The sequence below is a fragment of the Buteo buteo genome, chromosome 3 (assembly GCF_964188355.1).
Source record: "Buteo buteo chromosome 3, bButBut1.hap1.1, whole genome shotgun sequence".
Taxonomy (NCBI): Eukaryota; Metazoa; Chordata; class Aves; order Accipitriformes; family Accipitridae; genus Buteo; species Buteo buteo.
This window is the reverse complement of record NC_134173.1, coordinates 55293473-55313313: the sequence shown is the minus strand read 5'-3', so window position 1 is coordinate 55313313 and position 19841 is coordinate 55293473. Positions and strand designations below refer to the sequence as shown.

At 38.1% G+C, this 19841-nt stretch overlaps 1 protein-coding gene across 3 annotated transcripts in view; it reads left to right on the top strand.

The window, feature by feature from the left end:
• The window catches only part of RNF19A (ring finger protein 19A, RBR E3 ubiquitin protein ligase), a 61031-nt gene extending 41190 nt beyond the window's left edge, over positions 1-19841 (top strand). For all 3 annotated transcript variants that reach the window (XM_075023698.1, XM_075023700.1, XM_075023699.1), the window contains exons 3-10: positions 4154-4362; positions 6337-6481; positions 7063-7225; positions 11833-11947; positions 14042-14203; positions 14866-15079; positions 17062-17205; positions 17589-19841. In XM_075023698.1, coding sequence (XP_074879799.1) covers positions 4154-4362; positions 6337-6481; positions 7063-7225; positions 11833-11947; positions 14042-14203; positions 14866-15079; positions 17062-17205; positions 17589-18276 — 1840 coding nt within the window. In that variant the 3' untranslated portion in view covers positions 18277-19841. The remainder of the gene's footprint in view (positions 1-4153; positions 4363-6336; positions 6482-7062; positions 7226-11832; positions 11948-14041; positions 14204-14865; positions 15080-17061; positions 17206-17588) is intronic.

The window sequence follows — 19841 nt, the reverse complement described above, 5'->3', positions numbered from 1 at the left end:
TCGGTAGGTAGACTAAAGGCAGATTTGCTTAATGGAGACTTTTCACCTTGCTTATTTTTTGTGCCTCAGTTTTCTCATCTGTTTTAAAAAAAAAAAATCCTAAGTATCTTTAAATGGTCAGAAACTGTAATTGTAATTGCTGTAGATAATACCATCTTAAAAATAGAAAGTGGGTTTTCAGAGTAAAGTTAAAGTTCTGTGCAATCATGTGGGACCACAGCAATGTATTAGTAATAGCAAATGCTTAAGTCATTGCTCCAGAACTGCCTACTGCATGTTCCTTACTCTGAGGGTGAAATCCTGTGGAAAACCCAGTGTATTGCCAGGCAGCTAAACTATGCCAGTGTTTATGTATGAGGGAAATAAACTAGTACTACATGGGTGATCTCAACTGTACCTTTGATAACATGACTTTCTCCTAATGTATTTCATGTGGCAGGGAAATGCTTCACAGTGATCAATGGATTCTGTTTTTTGATGTGTAGATAGTACCCCCTCACTGAATTTTCATTACTAGTTTAAAATCGGATGAAGTTGGTTACTTGGATACTTCTCAGCAGGATCATTCTTTAGGGGTATCATCCTAAAGAAACAAAAGCTCATATGATCATGTTTTGTCTTTTTCCTATCCTTCTCTTGATTGCTTTTCAAACCTTTAGCACCTTCAAACATGTTGGGCAGAGGGCGTTGAGTGTTCAGCATAAGTTAATCTAAGAAGTTTCAGGGGGAAAAAACATAATAATTGAGCAAAAGAGAGACAGTCAATAATGCTTCCAGCAAGAGAAATACCTGTATATGAATCCTGCAGTTAGCTTCTTAAATTTGGCCTTCCAGGCAGTCACCGCAGCACTGCCTGACAAGTCGGTATGTGCCTAGCTGGGAGCCTGCTGCAGCACTGGTCTCTCACCTCACTGTTAGCCAGGGGAGCTGGGAGAAAGCACGCAGAGGGAGGTGGGAAGGAGAAGTGGGAGCGGTATAGAGAGCAATAATGGGGATTTAATGTTGTTGTGGAGCATAGAAGGAGGATGGAGGAAGGAATTGTACAGGTGTGAGGTTTAGGGAAGCAAACAGTACTCAGACTTTCACTGACCAGCCTATGCTAACGAACATTGTTTAAAGATGAGGTATCACATACAGTACACACAAACTTCAGATCAGCAGACATTTGCTTTAAAAATTGTGGTACAACAGTAGTTGCAGTTTCTAATTGCTTTGGCAACTGTAATCAACTTGTACAACCTGCAATTAAAACTGAGGGCTTTTTCTGAACAGTTTTTGATATGTAGTACTGGCATAACGCATTAGGGTTGTGATGGTAGCTGGCCTGATTTTAGCATGGATCAAATTTCATGAAAGAGCTGGATGGAATGCATTTACTAAATTTGCAATTAATCCCAAAGTAGAAGAGGTGCAGAAACTTCAGAGGGTAGCATTATTTCTTAAAGTTATCTTTAAAATTACAAATAAGTACTGTAATAAATAGGAAATAGGTGCAAAGTAGACCATTTGGAAAAGTTTACTGCACAAATAGGTAAAAGAAGGAACTGAGTGGATGGTGCATGACAGTGCTTCAGCTCTCCTCAGCATTGATGAAACATCCCATGTAATACTGTTTCAGAGTTTGGGCATCACATTTCAACAAAGATCTGGACCAGATAAAGAGCAAATAGTTATAAAAACTTTGATCCCTGGGGGAGAAAAAAATGAGGAAGGTTAAAAAAAGGAGGGAAGCTAGGTTGATCTGTTACAATGTTTGAGTGGTTTTCTACATGTGGGCCCCTGTGTTCTCAGGAAACAAAGAATAGTTAAGAAGTAGGTGTCTTTCAGTCTGTGTGGGGTAAAAACAGGTCCTAGAGGTGGCAAAACTGGAACCAAACAGATCTTGAAACAAACTTAACTGCAGTATTATGTGTATTGCTACTTCTCCTGTCCCAGTAGAGAACTTCTTATGTTGTTCCCAACAAGAGAGCTATGGATCAGTTTGGAGGAGAACCTCTGTTGCAGTAGTTATGCCCTGGATGAGCTGCCTGGGAGCTGTGGGGTCTCTAGCACTAAAGCAGTCTAATGCCAGAACTGGTCCATATCACTGGTACCGTGGTCTTTCTGACCCTAGGCTGCTTTTGTTGCAAGCTCAAATGCATCCTGACTGTTGTCATTACATGAAATACTGTGCAAGTCTGGACTAGCTGCAACCTACCTGCATTGACTTGGTAGGAGACACTGGCAAATCGGTGATCTTTCCCTGGGGAAGGAGCATGGATAAGGAAACCTCTTGGACTTCATTCCAGACTAATTTTTTGAGATTACTTCCTCATATCAGTTTTCTGGCATCATTTTAACAAGCCTTAGTGAATCAGTATTCCAGATGTGTTCTGTCTTTTCTTCTGTCTGAATTATTTAATGGTTTTGCTCTGAGATTGTATTGCTGACTTTATTAGAAGAGACCAGCGATTCCCAGATTTTCTTATCTTTGTCAGGCAAAGAGCAGATTGGGCAAAAGAGTACAAATTCTTCATTCCTCTTCTCACTGTATGTCCTTTCTTCAATTAAATGCTTTTTGCCTCTGGTTTTTGTTTTACTCGTTATTACTTTGAATTTTGTTGTTTGTCCCTTCTCTCAGCCTAACAAGAACTTTGGGCTTTCACATCATCTGTAAGATGAACACAAAATGCTGAAATTAAACCTGTAACCTTGTACAGTTTGAACTGACATTTGCTCTGGTCTAAAAAGTTACTTTCTAAAGGTATGCCAATCCGTCAGTCCCAAATGGGGAGTGCTTTCAGGGATACTCCCATTCTTTATTAGCAATAGGATGCAGGATATAAATTGAGACTTCATTCTGTGATCTGTGCTTGAGATTCTTTGATGTAAAGTTAACGAGTGTTGGATGTATCCCTGTGTGTTGAAGAAGCATTTGGATCAGAATCTCTTTGTGTACATACAAAGTAATTACCTCTTCAGTTGCAGTAAGTGGGAAAATAGAGCTGATTAACTTGGCAAGAATATAGAAGAATCTAGCAATTATTGAAACAAATTTTTACTTGGAAAGTAAGAAATATTTGAAAACAGAGAAGCATATATCTCATTTTTATTTGTAACTGCATCATCTGTAAATTAAAGGTTGAAAACTCCTATTTGTTTGCAGAACTTCTTGGGGGGGTGAACCTCAAACATGCTGTTTTAAAGCACTAATGAAAGGGATAGGATTTGCATTAACTGTACAGAGCTTCAGATCTAGCTACTCTAAAATGAAAATAGCTAAATTTTCAGATAGATACGTGAATGGGAATAATTTTTTAGTATCATTACTGATAAAGAATATTTGGAGTTAGTTTAGGCTATAAATTGGGCAAGGGGTAAAAATAAACAGTTTAATCTTTTAAAATAAAACTACCTTTGTTTGAACAGCCATACATTTAAGCTCTGCTGCATTTATAGATCTGTCGAAGTCTATTCAGCAGGACTGTTCATGTGAATAAAATTATGTCTGTTTTAAGTGTTCTTACCAGTGGACCTTATTTATAAAATACTTGTTTTGTTATTTTCACTTTTTAAAATATAAAGAGTAACCAAACATCTGTTTAAAGTAGATAGTGGTATTCAAGATAAATGGCAACCAGTAAAATACTAAAATGTCATGCAGTACCAAGTCAGATGCCTTTACAGTAATAGATTATACTACAGATCACTCAGCAGGGATCCTCCCAGATTATAGAAAGGTCAAGCTTAGACATGCCTATAGAGACTGGAACACTTTTGAAACAATAACTTTTTCTAGTTGGTTAAATACCTTTTTTGGCTTTATTGTCCTGCTTGTCTAAACTGTGGTTGCTTTGTGACCGTAAACCTTGCAGTACTACATTCAACCTTAAATACAGTATATTTCAGTACTGCATGAAGTTATGAAGGTGGGGGAGAGCAAAGTGTTAACACAGGTTGTAGTATTTCTGTACAGTCTTAGTCTAATGCAGTGGTGATAGAATTGTGGAAGGAGGCGGTAAGGAACCTGTGCTGGCCACCTAATGTAAACTCCTGATGTCCACTGCCTTTGTACCTGCTGCAGCTGCTCTGGCAGCTGTCTTGTCTGCTTTGGTCTATAGACAGGGGTGTTCTTATTAACAAAATTCTCTCTTGCCCTTCTTGATGATTCAAGATATGCTGTGATCGCTTTTGGATGTGCCAGCTGTCCCAAACTTACATGTGGACGAGAAGGCTGTGGAACTGAGTTTTGCTACCACTGTAAGCAGATTTGGCATCCAAACCAGACCTGCGATGCTGCTCGCCAGGAGAGAGCTCAAAGTCTGCGCCTGAGAACAATTCGTTCTTCATCTATTAGTTATAGCCAGGAATCTGGAGCAGCAGGTATTTATGATTCGGATACCGTGTCTGTAAAACGTCTTTTTAGTACACTTGCACAATTAACTCTAAAACTGGAAGAACTGAATAGTAGCATGGTAGATACTAGCTGCTTTGTCTTTGTCTTTCAGAAATATACACAATTTTAAGTTTGAATTCAAATTTTAAATGTTATAATTTGAAGTACTTTGTGACCACAGAAGCTGACTTGAATCTTACAGGCTTGTCAGCATTTTAAATTCTTCTTTGTAGCTGAAAAATGTAAAGTCAAAGGAACTTGCTGCAAAGCATTCTCTGTGTTTGGCAGGCTGGCTTCATTAGTTGTATCGCTTACACACTGGGAACACTTGTTTTTTCCACTGTAGGTGAAATTTCACAGGGCTGCTAATAATAAAAGCTGTTAAAAGTAAAACTCAAAACCACTGATTTTCTGCTTTCAAAAGAGACTATTATTAGTCTGATGCCAGCTCTGATGTTTGACATCTGTTTTAGTGCTGTTTTTTGTTTTTTCAATAAAATGCTCATCTGTGTTGGCTACCAGAAAGCAAACAATTCCATCCTCTTAAAATTTAACTTGTTTGTAACCCCCCCAAAAAAGAAGATAAACTAGCCAGAGTAGTATTTTGCAGAGGCACAGTCCAGGTTGCTATTGATAAGAATTCACTCCAAGTTTCACCAAACTCTGATCTATTTAGCAGCTTTTGTGTCTGCCTGACCAAACAAGGGAGATATTTGGGGAAAAGAGTCTCTCTTGCACCTTGAAATGTAGTTAGAGCTGTTGTTCTCCAATCCAGCCCTAGACTTCGGAGTCTCTAATTTTTTGTTTGTGCTGGCTCATTTTAACAAGGCACTCCATCTTGTCTTAGAAATTGGCATCTTGCTCTAGTTTTCAAATTAAATAAATTAGCATGCCAGCTCATTTCCTTGCCCTTGCATTCACTCCCATCATGAACAGTAGTAGCTCTGACATACCTGTGCTGTAAGAACTTGCTCAGTTTAGTTACTGCCCTGTAGGTTGTGCATCTGTTCCCATCTGGGAATAGCTAGTGCACCCTTTCAGCTGCTCACTGTCCTTTTGCACTGGAGTTGGTAGACATGCTGGTTCTGCATCTCTTTGGATATTCTTTATACCAAGTATAACCACTCTTTTCCCTTTTGTCCTACCTAGTAGCACAGAGGCAGTAAACTTGGACTTCTGCACTAGGAGCTGCAAGTTATTTCTGTTGTTCTGAGTAAATAGTTTGTCCTGAAGTGCGGATGCTAACCAGTAATGTGAAGGAATGAAGATCACAACTGTGGTTGTGTCAGTATACAAGTATTGCATTGTTGCTCAATGACCCCTTGTTTGTTAAAGATAGAGCTAGTCACTTAACTGCATTTTTCAGTATTTGACTTGCGAACAAGGAGAGCCTCCAGAATTTTCTTTTTGCTACAGTATTTTTTTTTTCTAGGGAGTAAGTATTAAGTAGGGCTGTGAAAAGGACTCAAGAGGAGGTTGGTGATACCAAAGAAATGCACTTAATGTGGAAGGGGAGATGGATTTAAGATAAGAAAAAGAAATAACCAAGTGGAGACTGAATATTCAACTAAAAGATTCATAACAGCATGAAATGTAAAAGAGGATTTTATTTAAAGAGGCCATATTATCAGTCCTGTATTAACATACATATTTAATGTCTGACTCTAATATATATTGCATCAAGCTTAGAAAATTCTTGAACAGAGTGTATGCATTAATTATTCAATTACTTGAATTTGATCTGCCTTGTTTTCATTAGTTTTACTTGATCCAAGGTTTACAAATACAAATAACTATCAAGTCAGTCATTGCCAAATCAAGATTTGTAAAGCAAACTTACAATAAACTTCTTCCATTTTTCAGATGATGGTTCAATCAGTTTTCCCAAACATATGTCTATATTTTGATTAAACCTACTTGTCTAAAGAACTGATATGATCTTTATATTCATTTTTGAACAGCTGATGACATAAAGCCATGCCCACGCTGTGCTGCTTATATAATAAAAATGAATGATGGAAGCTGCAATCATATGACTTGTGCTGTCTGTGGCTGTGAATTCTGTTGGCTATGTATGAAAGAGATCTCAGATTTACATTATTTAAGGTACATTTAAGAAAAAAAAACTATGTGGTTGGTGATTTGTTTTCTATAGTATCTAGAAGTAATTCCTGGATGCTGTAAGCCTGGCCTTCTTCCCGTTGGAGTAGAGAATCACAGTTGAAGTATCCATATCTAAAAATTAAGTTAGTTTTCAATGCATGTATTTAAATTAGTGCTTTGTTATTTTTTATTTTAAAATCTTATTTAAAGGATTATTTAAAATAAGTTTTGTGTATGCAATATGTACTTAGTACAACAAGTGAAGTGTTTTAAATGAACATACTGATGTCTTAATACTGCTGTATTGTCTTCGTAGTAAGCAATACAAAAACTCTGATTATATGTTACCTGTGAACCACAGATTGGCATGGGATGATACACAACATGGTTCTCTTTAGGTTGTAAAATATACTGTAAAGGCAAGAAAAACCTTTGAAGAAATTATAACTGATTATTTGGTATCCATAACGTCTGTAACTTGAACCCAAGATCAATAATTTTGTAACTGGAGAACAGTTCAGTACTCTATAGTTATGTTGATTTATTTACAATTTCTTTACAGTTTTCTTACTTCTTTCTATTAGCCCATCAGGTTGCACATTTTGGGGAAAGAAACCATGGAGCCGTAAGAAGAAAATACTGTGGCAACTAGGGACACTTGTTGGAGCTCCTGTAGGAATTGCCTTGATAGCTGGCATTGCTATTCCTGCTATGATTATTGGAATTCCTGTGTATGTGGGACGTAAGGTAAAATGTGCTACAACTCCTGACATGCTTCAGGTTTTACTTTCTGCACTGTGTGACTTGGGTAATGCTATGTTCAGTTGGCTATCTTCACCAGCCCTTAAAAAACCAAACCAAAACAAAAACCCCAAACTATGCCAAAAACCCAAACCAACCAACCCCTGACTTGTTTATTTGTTTCAATTGTACAGGAAGGAGAAGCAGTGTTTTTAAGAATGTAGTTCCTCTTAAAACAGAGCAAAACACCAAACAATTTCCAGTTTCTGCATCTTGCCTTGGAAGTTCTTGCATGCTTTTTGAAAATTGCTTTGTTTTTAACCTCTGATTTTCCTTGCGTCCCTTAGAGTTAAACAATATTTAGAGAAGGAAGGCAAAAAGGAAATCCTTATTTTTCTTAAAAGCAGATGGTTACCAGTATTCTAGTATAAAATTCTGCTAGTACAGGTTTGTGTGTGCACACATTTAAGCATTTGTATTCAGCAGCTTGTTAATTGCCTTGGGCCAGTCCACCATGTGGAGCAGTGTTCAGTGCAGGTAGCTAGACAGCATCTATCTTCATTTTACTGTTTGTGGGAATCTGCTAGAAATGACCGTGTTAATCAGAAGGCAGTTGATGTATTTCCTTTCAAAAATATAACTAACAGCTTTTAGTATAAAGCAAATGACAAATTGCAAGGAAAACAAAAGATAATTACATCTCCTATTTGTAATTTAGGATGAAGTATTAAGTTATCCAAATCTTTTGGAAATGGGCTTTAGGAAATGCTGGCTTGGTTCAGCAGGTGCTAAATGTTCAATTATATGTCTTGGATGGTATAATCAGAAGACTTGCTTATTTCTGCTTTCATCTGCACAGATTCTCAGTGTGACTGGCACAGACATAATTCTGCATTTACTGGGGTGGCGGGGTGGAGTGTTTCCCTCTCACATGAGCTGTTGCTGCTAGACAAAAAGTCCAGGGATGCAGCTCAGCTCTCCCACTGTATTCTTCATCTTCTTTTAAGGAAGAACTCCTACCTTCTGCTACAGTTGGTTTTTGACCATTCTATTCTGTTTTGCCTTAGTCCCATACAGTCATTGGAACCTTATAAATGATAAGAGGAAGAAAGCAGCAGTTATCTGTTTCAAATTACTATTGCACGTTCTGCTTTTCTCATTAGATTTTGGGATAGGTCCTCATCACTCAGCACCTTTCACATTAATGGTAAAGTGTCAGACTGTCTGTGAGGACAGCCTCATAAGAATTTCCATTGTATCTCACTGCTTAAGGCTAATTTTTCTGTGACTCCTGTCACATTTTTGCACTTTTCTTCAAAACATCTGATGATGGAGATTCCACAGGCTCTCCAAGCCTGATTTTCTTAGTAAAATTGATTTTTCTAACATTAATGTAAGTTCTCTTCCTACACTAAATTCTTACTGCCCTATCTTCAGCGGACATAAAGAATCTTTTTGCTTTGCAATATCCCATTCCATATTTGATGATTAAGTGCACTTTCACTCTTATCTCTAAACAAACCTAGCACTTCCAGTTTTTCTTGACAAACTGTATCTTTAGACCTCTGATTCTCATCTTCTCTTCTGGATTTCCTTCCAGTTCATATCACCTTTGGTTTTCTCCAGTTTGAATATAGCAGTGAAGCTGAAGTATTACTACTGCTGAGTTAAATGAAAGGGTGATCCTGCACGTAAAACTGCCAGTTACCTCTTTCTCAACATGTTATTTTTGTTTTGTGTACTCTAAAACACATAACCTTCCCCACCATACTGGTATTGTATGCAATAAGGCTTCCCTTAAGAAGAGACTAGAACTCATTACCCTTGTGCTGCATCTTAGTCGTTTCAGGCCATTTTTTTCAACTTCTCAAGACTAGTACGAGTTCTGCCATTCTTGCAACCTTGCCAGATTATATCGGCCTGAAATTCAACACACACATTCTTCTCCCTCAATCTTCCAGGCTAATGAAAATGTTGAATATTGGATCCAGGGCATGCATCTTGAAATTTGGGGAGCAAAAAAACCTAGTGGCAACTTCAATGTTTTCTATTAGTTTTACGTGAAGCTAATAGTAATTCTCTCTAGTCCATTTTCAGTCTGGACGATTGCAACCTGTTTGAGTGTCATACAAGAAAATGTCAAAATTTTGTTCAAGTCAGTGCATGACATCTGCTTCTCCCCACCCTCAAGGCTAGTTATCTTGTCACAGAAGAAAATTAAATTGATGTGATTTCTAGTTGAAAAAAATCAGCGTGGACTCTATTTCCTGCATTTGCTTTGGTGCCTACAAGTTCCGAGTTTTCAGGAAACTAAAGTTCAGTTCACTGGTCTTCAATTCTCCAACTTCTTGTTTTAGACCTCTTTAAAGATTGTCATTGCAGTTTATCTTTTTCCAGTTTTCCTGATCTTTTTTCCAGACATCTTCTATGAATAATTTCAAAAATTATTATTAGTGGCTCTGAAACTGGGCCTGCTGAGATATTTTTCAGATCAGCTCATGTAAGCACACTCAAACCTGCTGTTTTCCTACAGATCTTATTCCTTTGTCACCAGTCACCTGGTTCACAGTTGATCTTTAGTGGCAACTGAAGAGAAAAAAATTGAGCAGACCTCCAGTTTCATCTGCTGGCTGTCTTTCCTTTTTGTTAAATAGCAAACTGATCCATTTTGGTGTTCCCCTTACTAGCAGTGTACTTATAGAATAATTTCTTACTGACTTTGATGTCCCTTGCTTTTTGTCTCTTCTATTTTAACCTTTCTGATTTTGTCCTGACACCCTCATACTGTTCTTTATACCCATTTATAGTAACCTGACCTACTTTCTATTTTTCTTAATACTGCTGCTGCTTCAGTAAAGGAAGCTTTGTTGTTCTTTTACAACATTCTGTCTGTCTCCTGCATTGGAAGAGTTTGTGCTTGTGCTTTGATAGTGTTTCCTTAAGGAAGTGCTAGTCCTATCTTTTTCTAGATATAAGTCTTGTAACCTACCAGTTTTCTGTGTTTATTGAAATCCCTCTTCTTCTGGCCCAGTATTTTTATTCAGATACTCTTTATTCTTTACTCAATATTCTGAAGCTTCTTGTTTCATAGTTGTTAGTACCAATGTAAGCTCCTGTCTTGATGTCTTCAATCAGTTTCTCCTCTGTAACCACTCCCTTCCATTCCTTTTTGTTGCTTTATGTTTAAGGAATCCAGTAGCCTTCATAGATACCTTTGTTGTATGCCTTCTGGTTTGGTAGTTAAAATTGCCCATAACAGTAAAATTCAGTGCCTCAGATGATCCTGCTAATAGCTCAGAGCCCCATGAAACCTGATCTTCCTGGGTTTGTAATTAGTACACACTCATACTGTGAGACTGTTACTGTTCAATTTTTCCTTTTTAATCCATAGGTATGTTCCACATTTAAGTGCTCCCTTACTCTGTTGCTCTTTGTATAATGTACCTCAGAGCAAGTGTATGCATTCTTGTTATACAAAGTGCAGCATCTTCTCTGCCCTTTCCTTGCCTGTCTTGCCTGAAAAAATACAGATACTTCAGTTTATTCCAAAATGAGAACTACCCTACGAAATCTCTAATTGAAATCATAATTTAGAAAGCACAACATGTAATAAAATTTTCACCTCATTTTTTGTCATTGTTTTTGCAGTAGCATATTCATACAAAAATATTGCGATTATCCTTTTAGTACTCCCTTTTGTGTTCCTCCTTAGATGTAGTGAGGATTAACTTAGCCTTATGGCAACCATTAAGATAGCAACCTGTTGTTACTTTGTAATTATGTCTTAACCAAGAACAATGACAGATGGAAGTGCGTATCCCTGAAAAGCCATGTTCATAGAGAGTAAATGAAACACACAAAATAGGGACTCTATAAAACAGTGATCTTTGAAAGCCTTTCATGTTCATTTGCGATTTGCACCTGTTTGAAGCAGTTACATTTTAGAGTTATTTCAGACGTGAACCATCAGTAAGGGTTTTGGTTAGCAGATTTCTCAGTAAATAGTAGCACAGCTAAGACTAAAGTTTGCTAAAATATTTCCTGTCTCAACAGCTTGTCATGAGAGGGTGCCAGAGCAATGGAGTTTTTGCTCTCTCCTCTTCCCAGGCTATGTTTGGTGAAGACTGCCTTACTGCAAGATTTTCATGGCTCTGTTATATCAACCTCTGTTTCAATATGTCTAATAATCTGTGAAAGTTTCACTCTGTGTTGTTCAGGGGAAAGATGGCTGGGAATAAGAAGTGTCAATTTGATCAGATGTGGTAGTTCTTTGATCCTGAAAATTGTCTACTTTTCCAAACTGTGTAAGCTGGAGTAATGATTAAAAAAAAACAAAAAAGCTATTTGATGATTTAACTCTTCTAACTTGAGGCTGAAAGTAAATGCTTAGTTGCTGGATGGGAGGGCTTCTAACTTCGAAGAAGTTGCCTAAAGTTAAGAAATGTATAAATTTGCTTTGGGATAAGGAATAAATCATGACACAGAATATGGTCTCTCTGGAAGAGAGCAGGGTACATATTCCTAACTATTTTATGTCAGTTCTTCCATCCTTGCAGCAATGTATTATTGATGACAATAATACTCTAAAACCCCTTTCTTCTTTTCTTCTCAAGATTCACAATCGATATGAAGGCAAAGACATTTCAAAGCACAAGCGAAACTTGGCTATAGCAGGCGGTGTAACCTTATCTGTAATTGTTTCTCCAGTTGTAGCTGCAGTAACTGTAGGTAAGCAAATATTACTATTTTGTGTATTGGTAGCACCTTGCAACTAGAACTCTATAAGCAATCATAAATAAAACAGCTGAGAAGTCCTACAGTTGCCTTTTATAGGTGAAGGAACTGAGACAATGAGGAGTCTGAGGTTTTACATTTATTGGGGCAGAATGGAGAATACTCCAGGAAATGCTGCATTAAAACGAAGAATAAAAAAAAAAAATTAGTTTGCAAATAGAAGTTTCCACATTGTCATATCTGGCTTTTAAAATTGAAGTATTTAAAGCTTTTTTAAATGACTGACCAAGAAAAAACTGTTGCCACAGAGTCTATTCGTGTTTGAATAACTTAATATCAAACTTTTCTCAACACAGAAGAAAAAATACAGTCTCTTACACTTAACATTATGGTAGTTGACAAACTATTTGTTATGCTCTAGGAGTCAGAATTCTATCACGTACTCTCATAGGGATTGGTGAGGATAGCATCTGAGGAAAATCTGGCTGTATGTTACAAAATACTTGTCTCATCTTACCATGTAATTTCAAGATCACTGTAAACAAACCCTGATTTTTTTTTTTTTGATAGGAGTGGACTTGCCCAGTGCTGCCTTGCTTCTCCTTTGTTGCAGCACAGGCATCTTTACAATTGCACAGTAAGCTGCCGTGGATAACTGATTCGCATTAAGACCCACCATTTAGTTTTAAGCTGGATCAGTCCCCTGATCCAATTCATCACGCAGTTGTGTATGCAGTGTTCCCCCTTGTGCCAGAAGTAATGCTCAGAGAGGAATGAGTGGCCTTAGGAAAAGACAGGGCTGCTTTTAGCAAGTGGTGGTTTAAATTAGCCATGAAGCTGTGGCTCTAAACTGCTTGTTAACAATGGTGGACCACTGTGCAAATGTAGATACATGCTAGTCATAAAACTCTCTGGTGTCTGTCTTCATTGCATTGTTCTCATGTGGTGAGCTGTGGTATCACACCCCTCTAAACAGGTAGTGGGACACAAAGTCTCAAAGATGTGTTTATAGGTCTGCTTTACCTCATTCTTTTGAGCTGTTTCTTATTCCTGACCAGCAATAAAACTTGGCTTTTTAGGGAAAGCAGTTGGATTTTATTTCATGGAGTTTTTACTCTTGCCCCATTGCCATTAACACATGGCCTCCAGTCTCAGGGCATTATATGGCTTCCAAAGTAATGACCTTGAGAACATGGATTTGCTCCTTCAATGCTGAAGAATTTCTAGTGAAAGGGACTTCCTATAACTGGAACCCTTCTTTCAGGGTAGACTGAGGAGCCTTTGCATTGGGTCTGCTGCTGTCCTGGCTTTTTCAGAATGTGCCAGCTTGCCATTTTTCAGTCTACTGTTTTTGTGTACCTTCTGTGTACGTCCATCAGCAAAGTCATAGAATGGTTTAATTCATATGCCAAAGGAGTAACTTCCACAGTCCACTAGAAGTGGTGGGATGGATGTGTGTGTATATGTATGCGTGCTTTAGCCCACAGTTCCTTTCACTGGTTTCCCTTAACTCCTACCGCCCTGCTCCAGAGAATTGTTTACTTTTAAGGAAAACTTGTATAATTAAAACTTCTAAATTCAATCAGTGTGACACAATAAATATGAAAGAACCTACAGTAATAATAATAATAAATTGATAGCAAAGCCCTGTCTGACTTCAGTGTACGCAAAATCAAGCCCCGTATTAAATTAGTAGAGGTACTAACATTTTTAGTTTAATAATATTTGAAATGGATCTCTGCTATTTCTGTTTCTCAGGTGGAACATTATTATAGTCCTCAATGGAGCTTACATGAACTTTTAAAGTACTTTCATTTTGTTTCTAAAAGATGTTATTGACATACTGGAAGTATTAATACATCAAGTATTAAGTGTCTCTGCCTACCAATGCTGATAGAGGACACTCTGCCTGCTGAAAGTACTTTCCTGTCATTTCACCTTAGTGTTTTACCAATATTTCTTAATTTTGCTCCCTCCTGATTTCTTTCAAGTGTGAAATACTAAGTGATCATAGAAAATGAAATTGCTATTATGAAAGGCTCTAAATTATAAGTCACATTTAATGAAAGACTGTACTTCCCTCTGTAGGTATTGGTGTTCCTATTATGCTGGCTTACGTGTATGGAGTTGTTCCAATTTCCCTCTGCCGAAGTGGAGGCTGTGGTGTGTCAGCAGGCAATGGAAAAGGTGTCAGGATAGAATTTGATGATGAAAATGATATAAATGTTGGTGGAACAAATGCAGCTGTAGGTAAGAAAATTTAGTGTTTCATTTTCTATAAATATGGGCTCTGTGACTTATATTTGATGCCCTTAGATACTAGAGTACTTATTTGCAGTTTAGGACTACTTCCACTTGTTGCTGGAAGACCAGCTCTCAGGTGAGGGTAGCTTCTCTGTGTTCATGTTGTGCTGTAATACAAGCATTAAAGCTTTTCTTGCCTATTTTAATCAAGGCCAGACTCTAGTCTTTTCTACAGGTAAAATTTTTAAGATAAAATTAATGCTGCTTTTTCAGAATCCTGTTTTGTGGAAGCTAGATAGCTGGCTTTTTTATCTGTTATAGGGGGAACTAAAAACTGATCTGATGCTTTATTTCTTAGTTACATGGCAATATCCTTTGTGGTGGGGTCTCTGTTCTTTCACTCCATGTTACCTGTTCTATCCATGGTTAACTTTGGTATCTTAAGTATGTGATATCAGGCAACTCCAAGTAAGGTCTCTTTTTTTGGTAGTTGGTTTTTGGTTTTTGCGTTTTGGTTGTTTTTCTTTTGACAAAGTTATCTTTTTGTGACAGTATGTTTTATAAATCCTTTTTCTCAGCATAATTTCAGGAAAGGTTTCCAAGGTCACGTTCAAGAAACTGCTGAGTTCTACTTCCATAACTGATAAGCCTTCTTTATTTTTGTCTAGATACCACTTCAGTAGCAGAGGCACGTCATAACCCTAGTATAGGTGAAGGAAGCGTTGGAGGACTGACTGGCAGCTTGAGTGCAAGTGGTAGCCACATGGATAGAATAGGAGCCATTCGAGACAACCTAAGTGAAACCGCTAGTACTATGGCCCTGGCTGGGGCTAGTATAACAGGGAGCCTCTCAGGAAGTGCAATGGTTAACTGCTTTAACAGGTAAGAGACATGTTTTCTACTGTACAGTATCCTGCTCTACATGTAAGCAGAGGAAGTGGCGTTAGTAGGATTTTTTGTTTTTTTAAATTGGCTCCTATTAAAAGGAACTGTCTCTGGGAGATAGAGACAGTTCATCTCTGACAAACTTGCTGATTTCTAAGAGATCCTGCCAGACCACAACCCTCAAAGAAGAGTTTGAATTCTTTTCAGGATGAGTGGGACCTGAGATGTTGTTCTCCTGCTTCCCAGGAGAGCAGCCTCTACTCAGGAGTCAGAGGGAGGTACCTCATGTCTAACATGTCATGTTCTCTGGTGCATCTCATCCCAAAGTCAGAACTCCTGACTTGTTCAGTAGTCTACAAGTACCAAGCTGTGCCTTCAAAACACCTGGGTGGAGTGTGGATTCAAAATGGACTTAGGCAGGAGGGGAGGCAGCTGGGTACCTAGCCTTGCCAAGGTGGCAACTTCTTGTCGCTTACATGCCTAATGCCTCCTGTGAATTGGGGCCTTACTATTTGTTGGCTGTCCTGCACCCTGAAGAGAAAGGGAGTGTCTGGAAAGGATTGTTAACAATTAGGGTTCAGGATGGATTTTGTTCCTTAAATCAGGTGCTAACACTGCTCATTTTCTTGAGTAATTTGGAAGTCCAGGCTATGTAGAATAAGGAATGTAGGATTACCATTAAGAGTTCCCTTATGCTGGGACAGGTGTTTTGAGCTATGACTGCTGAGTGTGTCATGGTTTAACCCCAGCCAGCAACTAAGCACCATGCAGCTGCTCACTCACTCCCCCCCACCCAGTGGGATGGGGGAGAGAATTGGAAGGAAAAAGGTAAAACTCGTGGGTTGAGGGAAGAAGTTTAACAGAACAGAAAGGAAGAAACTAATAATGATAATAATAATAAAAGGATTGGAATATACAAAACGAGTGATGCACAATGCAATTGCTCACCACTTGCCAACCGATGCCAAGTGAGTTCCCGAGCAGCGATACCTTTCAGCCCCACTCCCCCCCGTTTCTATACTAGATTTGATGTCCCATGGTATGGAATACCCCTTTGGCCAGTTTGGGTCAGCTGCTCTGGCTGTGTCCCCTCCCAACTTCTTGTGCCCCTCCAGCCTTCTTGCTGGCTGGGCATCAGAAGCTGAAAAATCCTTGACTGTAGTCTAAACACTACTTAGCAACAACTGAAAACATCGGTGTGTTATCAACATTCTTCTCATACTGAACCCAAAACATAGCACTATACCAGCTACCAGGAAGACAATTCACTCTATCCCAGCCAAAACCAGGACAGCGAGGTTTACCTATCCTATTTTAAGAGCTGAGAGTGGAAAACAAAACAAAAAAAATGCTTCCAATTCACTGTCAGAACATAGGTAAAGAAGGCTTTGGAAAAAAACCTATAATTTTTTCTGCCTTATGTGCTCAGCCCAACTTAAGATTGCTCAGGTTTCTATTATTCCTGTAGCTGTTGATAATAATACAATATAAAGCAGAGTACAGAACACAGTTCTCTGCCTGTTATTTGATTAGTAATAATTTTGCAGCTGGAGAAACATGGGAACTATCATGTCTTGAGCTTGTGTACCCTTCTGATTGTTTTTTTCCATTTTTAGAGTACAGTACAGTAACTGCAAAATAATTGTAGCTTAGCCTGGAAGTTGTTCTTGTAAATCTCAGGGAGGAAAGAATCCAGAACCTCTGGTTAACATGCAACACTTGACTTTGTTGGGAAATTAGTCTGGTTTTGCTTTGGGGTGGTTTTGTTTGTTTCCTTTTTTTAAATAAAAAAATAGTCACTTTTGACAGTGGGAAGAGACAACCTGTTTCAGTAGGGTAAATACATGCACCTGTGTTGGAGTAACTAATAAACTCTACTTATTATTGAATGGTGAAGCTCTACAAGGTGATACTAATTTTCAACTAGTGTGCTTTAACTGTAGTAGCAGTATATGCAACTCTTTTTCTTTCTCTCCAAGACTGGAAGTACAAGCAGATGTGCAGAAAGAACGATACAGTCTGAGTGGAGAATCTGGCACAGTTAGCTTGGGAACAGTTAGTGACAATGCCAGTACCAAAGCAATGGCAGGATCTATTCTGAACTCTTACATCCCTTTGGACAGGTAAGAGAAATGTGGTGAAAATAGAAGATTAATAAGCCTTGCTTATTAAAGGATATTCTAAGCATGCCTTAGCGGTTCTACTTTAATGATTACCCTTTGAAACTGTAGATTTTGTTACAAATTAAATTACATGTGACTGCTTACATTTTGCCAAGGTTATTTGCAAAAAGGAGCACTGTCGCTGTATCTCAGTAAAGTGTTTGGTCTTTCAGACTTTGTGTTTTTCTTTGGGCTGTTTATTTGATTAAAACACTTCTCTAAAACAAGTTACATCTCTAACTTTCTTTTCCTATGTATCTTGGAAAGCAGCAAGAGTTTGTTTGCTGTGTTAGCTGGTTTGTCTTAGACGACCACTTACACTTTCGGATTCTTTCTTGTTCTAGGGAAGGCAACAGTATGGAAGTGCAAGTGGATATTGAATCAAAGCCAGCCAAATTCAGACACAACAGCGGAAGCAGTAGTGTTGATGATGGCAGTGCTGCTGGTCGTAATGCCGGTTGTTCATCGGCCTGCTTGCCAGAAAGTAAATCTAGTGCCACCAAGTGGTCCAAAGAAACAACAGCAGGAAAAAAATGTAAAGGTAAGCTGAGAAAGAAGAGTAGCATGAAGATAAATGAGACAAGAGAGGACATGGATGCTCAGCTGTTGGAACAACAAAGCACAAACTCCAGTGAATTTGACTCTCCCTCTCTTAGCGATAGCATTCCATCTGTAGCAGATTCTCACTCGAGTCATTTTTCTGAGTTTAGTTGCTCAGATATGGAAAGTATGAAAACTTCCTGTAGCCATGGTTCCAGTGACTATCATACTCGCTTTACCACAGTCAATGTTCTCCCAGAGGTGGAAAATGATCGCTTGGAAAACTCTCCACAGCCAAGTGGAATCCCTGTGCCTGTTCCAACAGCCCCAAGCACTGATGTTCCACAGCTGAGTTACATTGCTGAGGAAAGCATTAATAATGGATCTTCGACAGATGTAGATTTAGGTGTCGGTGAAACACTGAAAGAAACAAACAACAACCATTCACAACATGCTGTGGAATTGAGCACTGCTATTCAGACTGAAATTTAAGCCTGTAAGTGCTGCAAAAATATATTTACCACTAAAGAACCCTGTCTGAAAGCTGGTTGAATTACATGTGACTTCTGTAAGTTTCAGGTGACCAGCAGAAGCAAGGTTTTGATACAACTGCATTTTATATATATTTGTCTGATAAGGCAAAATACTTCATATGGATCTTAGACCTGTGTGAAGAGACATGAAGGCTTTAACCAAGTGCATTACAGCAGTACAAATACGTCCATGTTTTGTATTTTTGCCACAACTTTGCTTGAAAGCATATACTTGGTGTATTTAGATAAAAATTGGTAAAATCTTAGTATGTTAAAAGCTGAAATGAATAATATGTCCTGCACTGTTCACTTGGAAAATATGGGGTTTGGGATAAATGGGTGTTAGGTGAGCGTTAGTGACTTAAAACCGTTCTTGTGTGAACTCTATTTAAGGGAAGCAAAATTTTTGCAGAGACCTCTACAAACATATTTCAACAGTGAATATTTGTAATGATAATTTTGTTTCATAACTGGACGCACTGTATTTAGAAAGCATGTAGAATGAACCACCTATCTTCAGATGGACATAGCCTGTGTCAGAAGCATTTGTATGTGTGTACATTTTGAGCAAGGTTATGGCATTTTACATAATTTTGAAACAGAAGAAATTGGTACCTAATATATGGTGGAATGGAGACGTCACCTGTGAAGAACAGTGGAGTTACTTATTTATTCATGCACCCAACCATGCAGCAGATAAGGCTACTATATAGTGTGTAAAAACTGTAAAATAACAATCTGGTGATTTATAAGCATTGTAGAAAAGCAGATGCAGTCACCTTTCATTAGGGGGAAAAACGGTGCCCCATCAATTCTTGGTGCCTTTGGAAAAGACTGGGTTTGAAGTGCCTGGTCGTTTGAGGATTTTACTGTAATGTTTTCCAGAATGTCCTCTTTGGCCACCTTGGATCACAAAAGAAAATTCTAGTGAATAAAATGACTGTGGTAGATAAATGTATAATAATAATAATAATAATGAAGTATTAGCCTACCAAAGACTCACTCAGGCTTTAGTGGACATGACATCTCTTTGCTAGACATACATATCTTCAGTCCCAGAATCAAAGTGCAGTGCAATGACTGCCCAAGTGCAAAGATGGGTTCCAAATATGCTGGCTTTTTTCTTTTTCTTTTGCATATGGAGGATGTACAGCTGAACACAAGCTGAAGTTGGCCAAAGCGCCTGCACTGTTAATGTTTTTTTGCTATGTAATTCACTAAAATGAAAAAAAAAAAAAAAAAAAGAATTGTGAATATCAGAATAACAGTTAACAATGTTCTGTCTTGTATTTCATGTATTGCCATTATGGTGCTACTGGAAGTTTGGTTGGATGAAAAGAAAATGCCATGAGCTGCAGTCCTCATCCATGACTTATCCTCACCAGTTTCAGTAATATGCTTATAACACTAGTGCCAGTTATGTTATTTGGTAATGCTTGTTACAGTATTTGTATATTTGCAAATCAGTTTTGCTCAATAATAAGCGTGTAAACTGCATATCTGAAATAAATGTCTAAATACTGA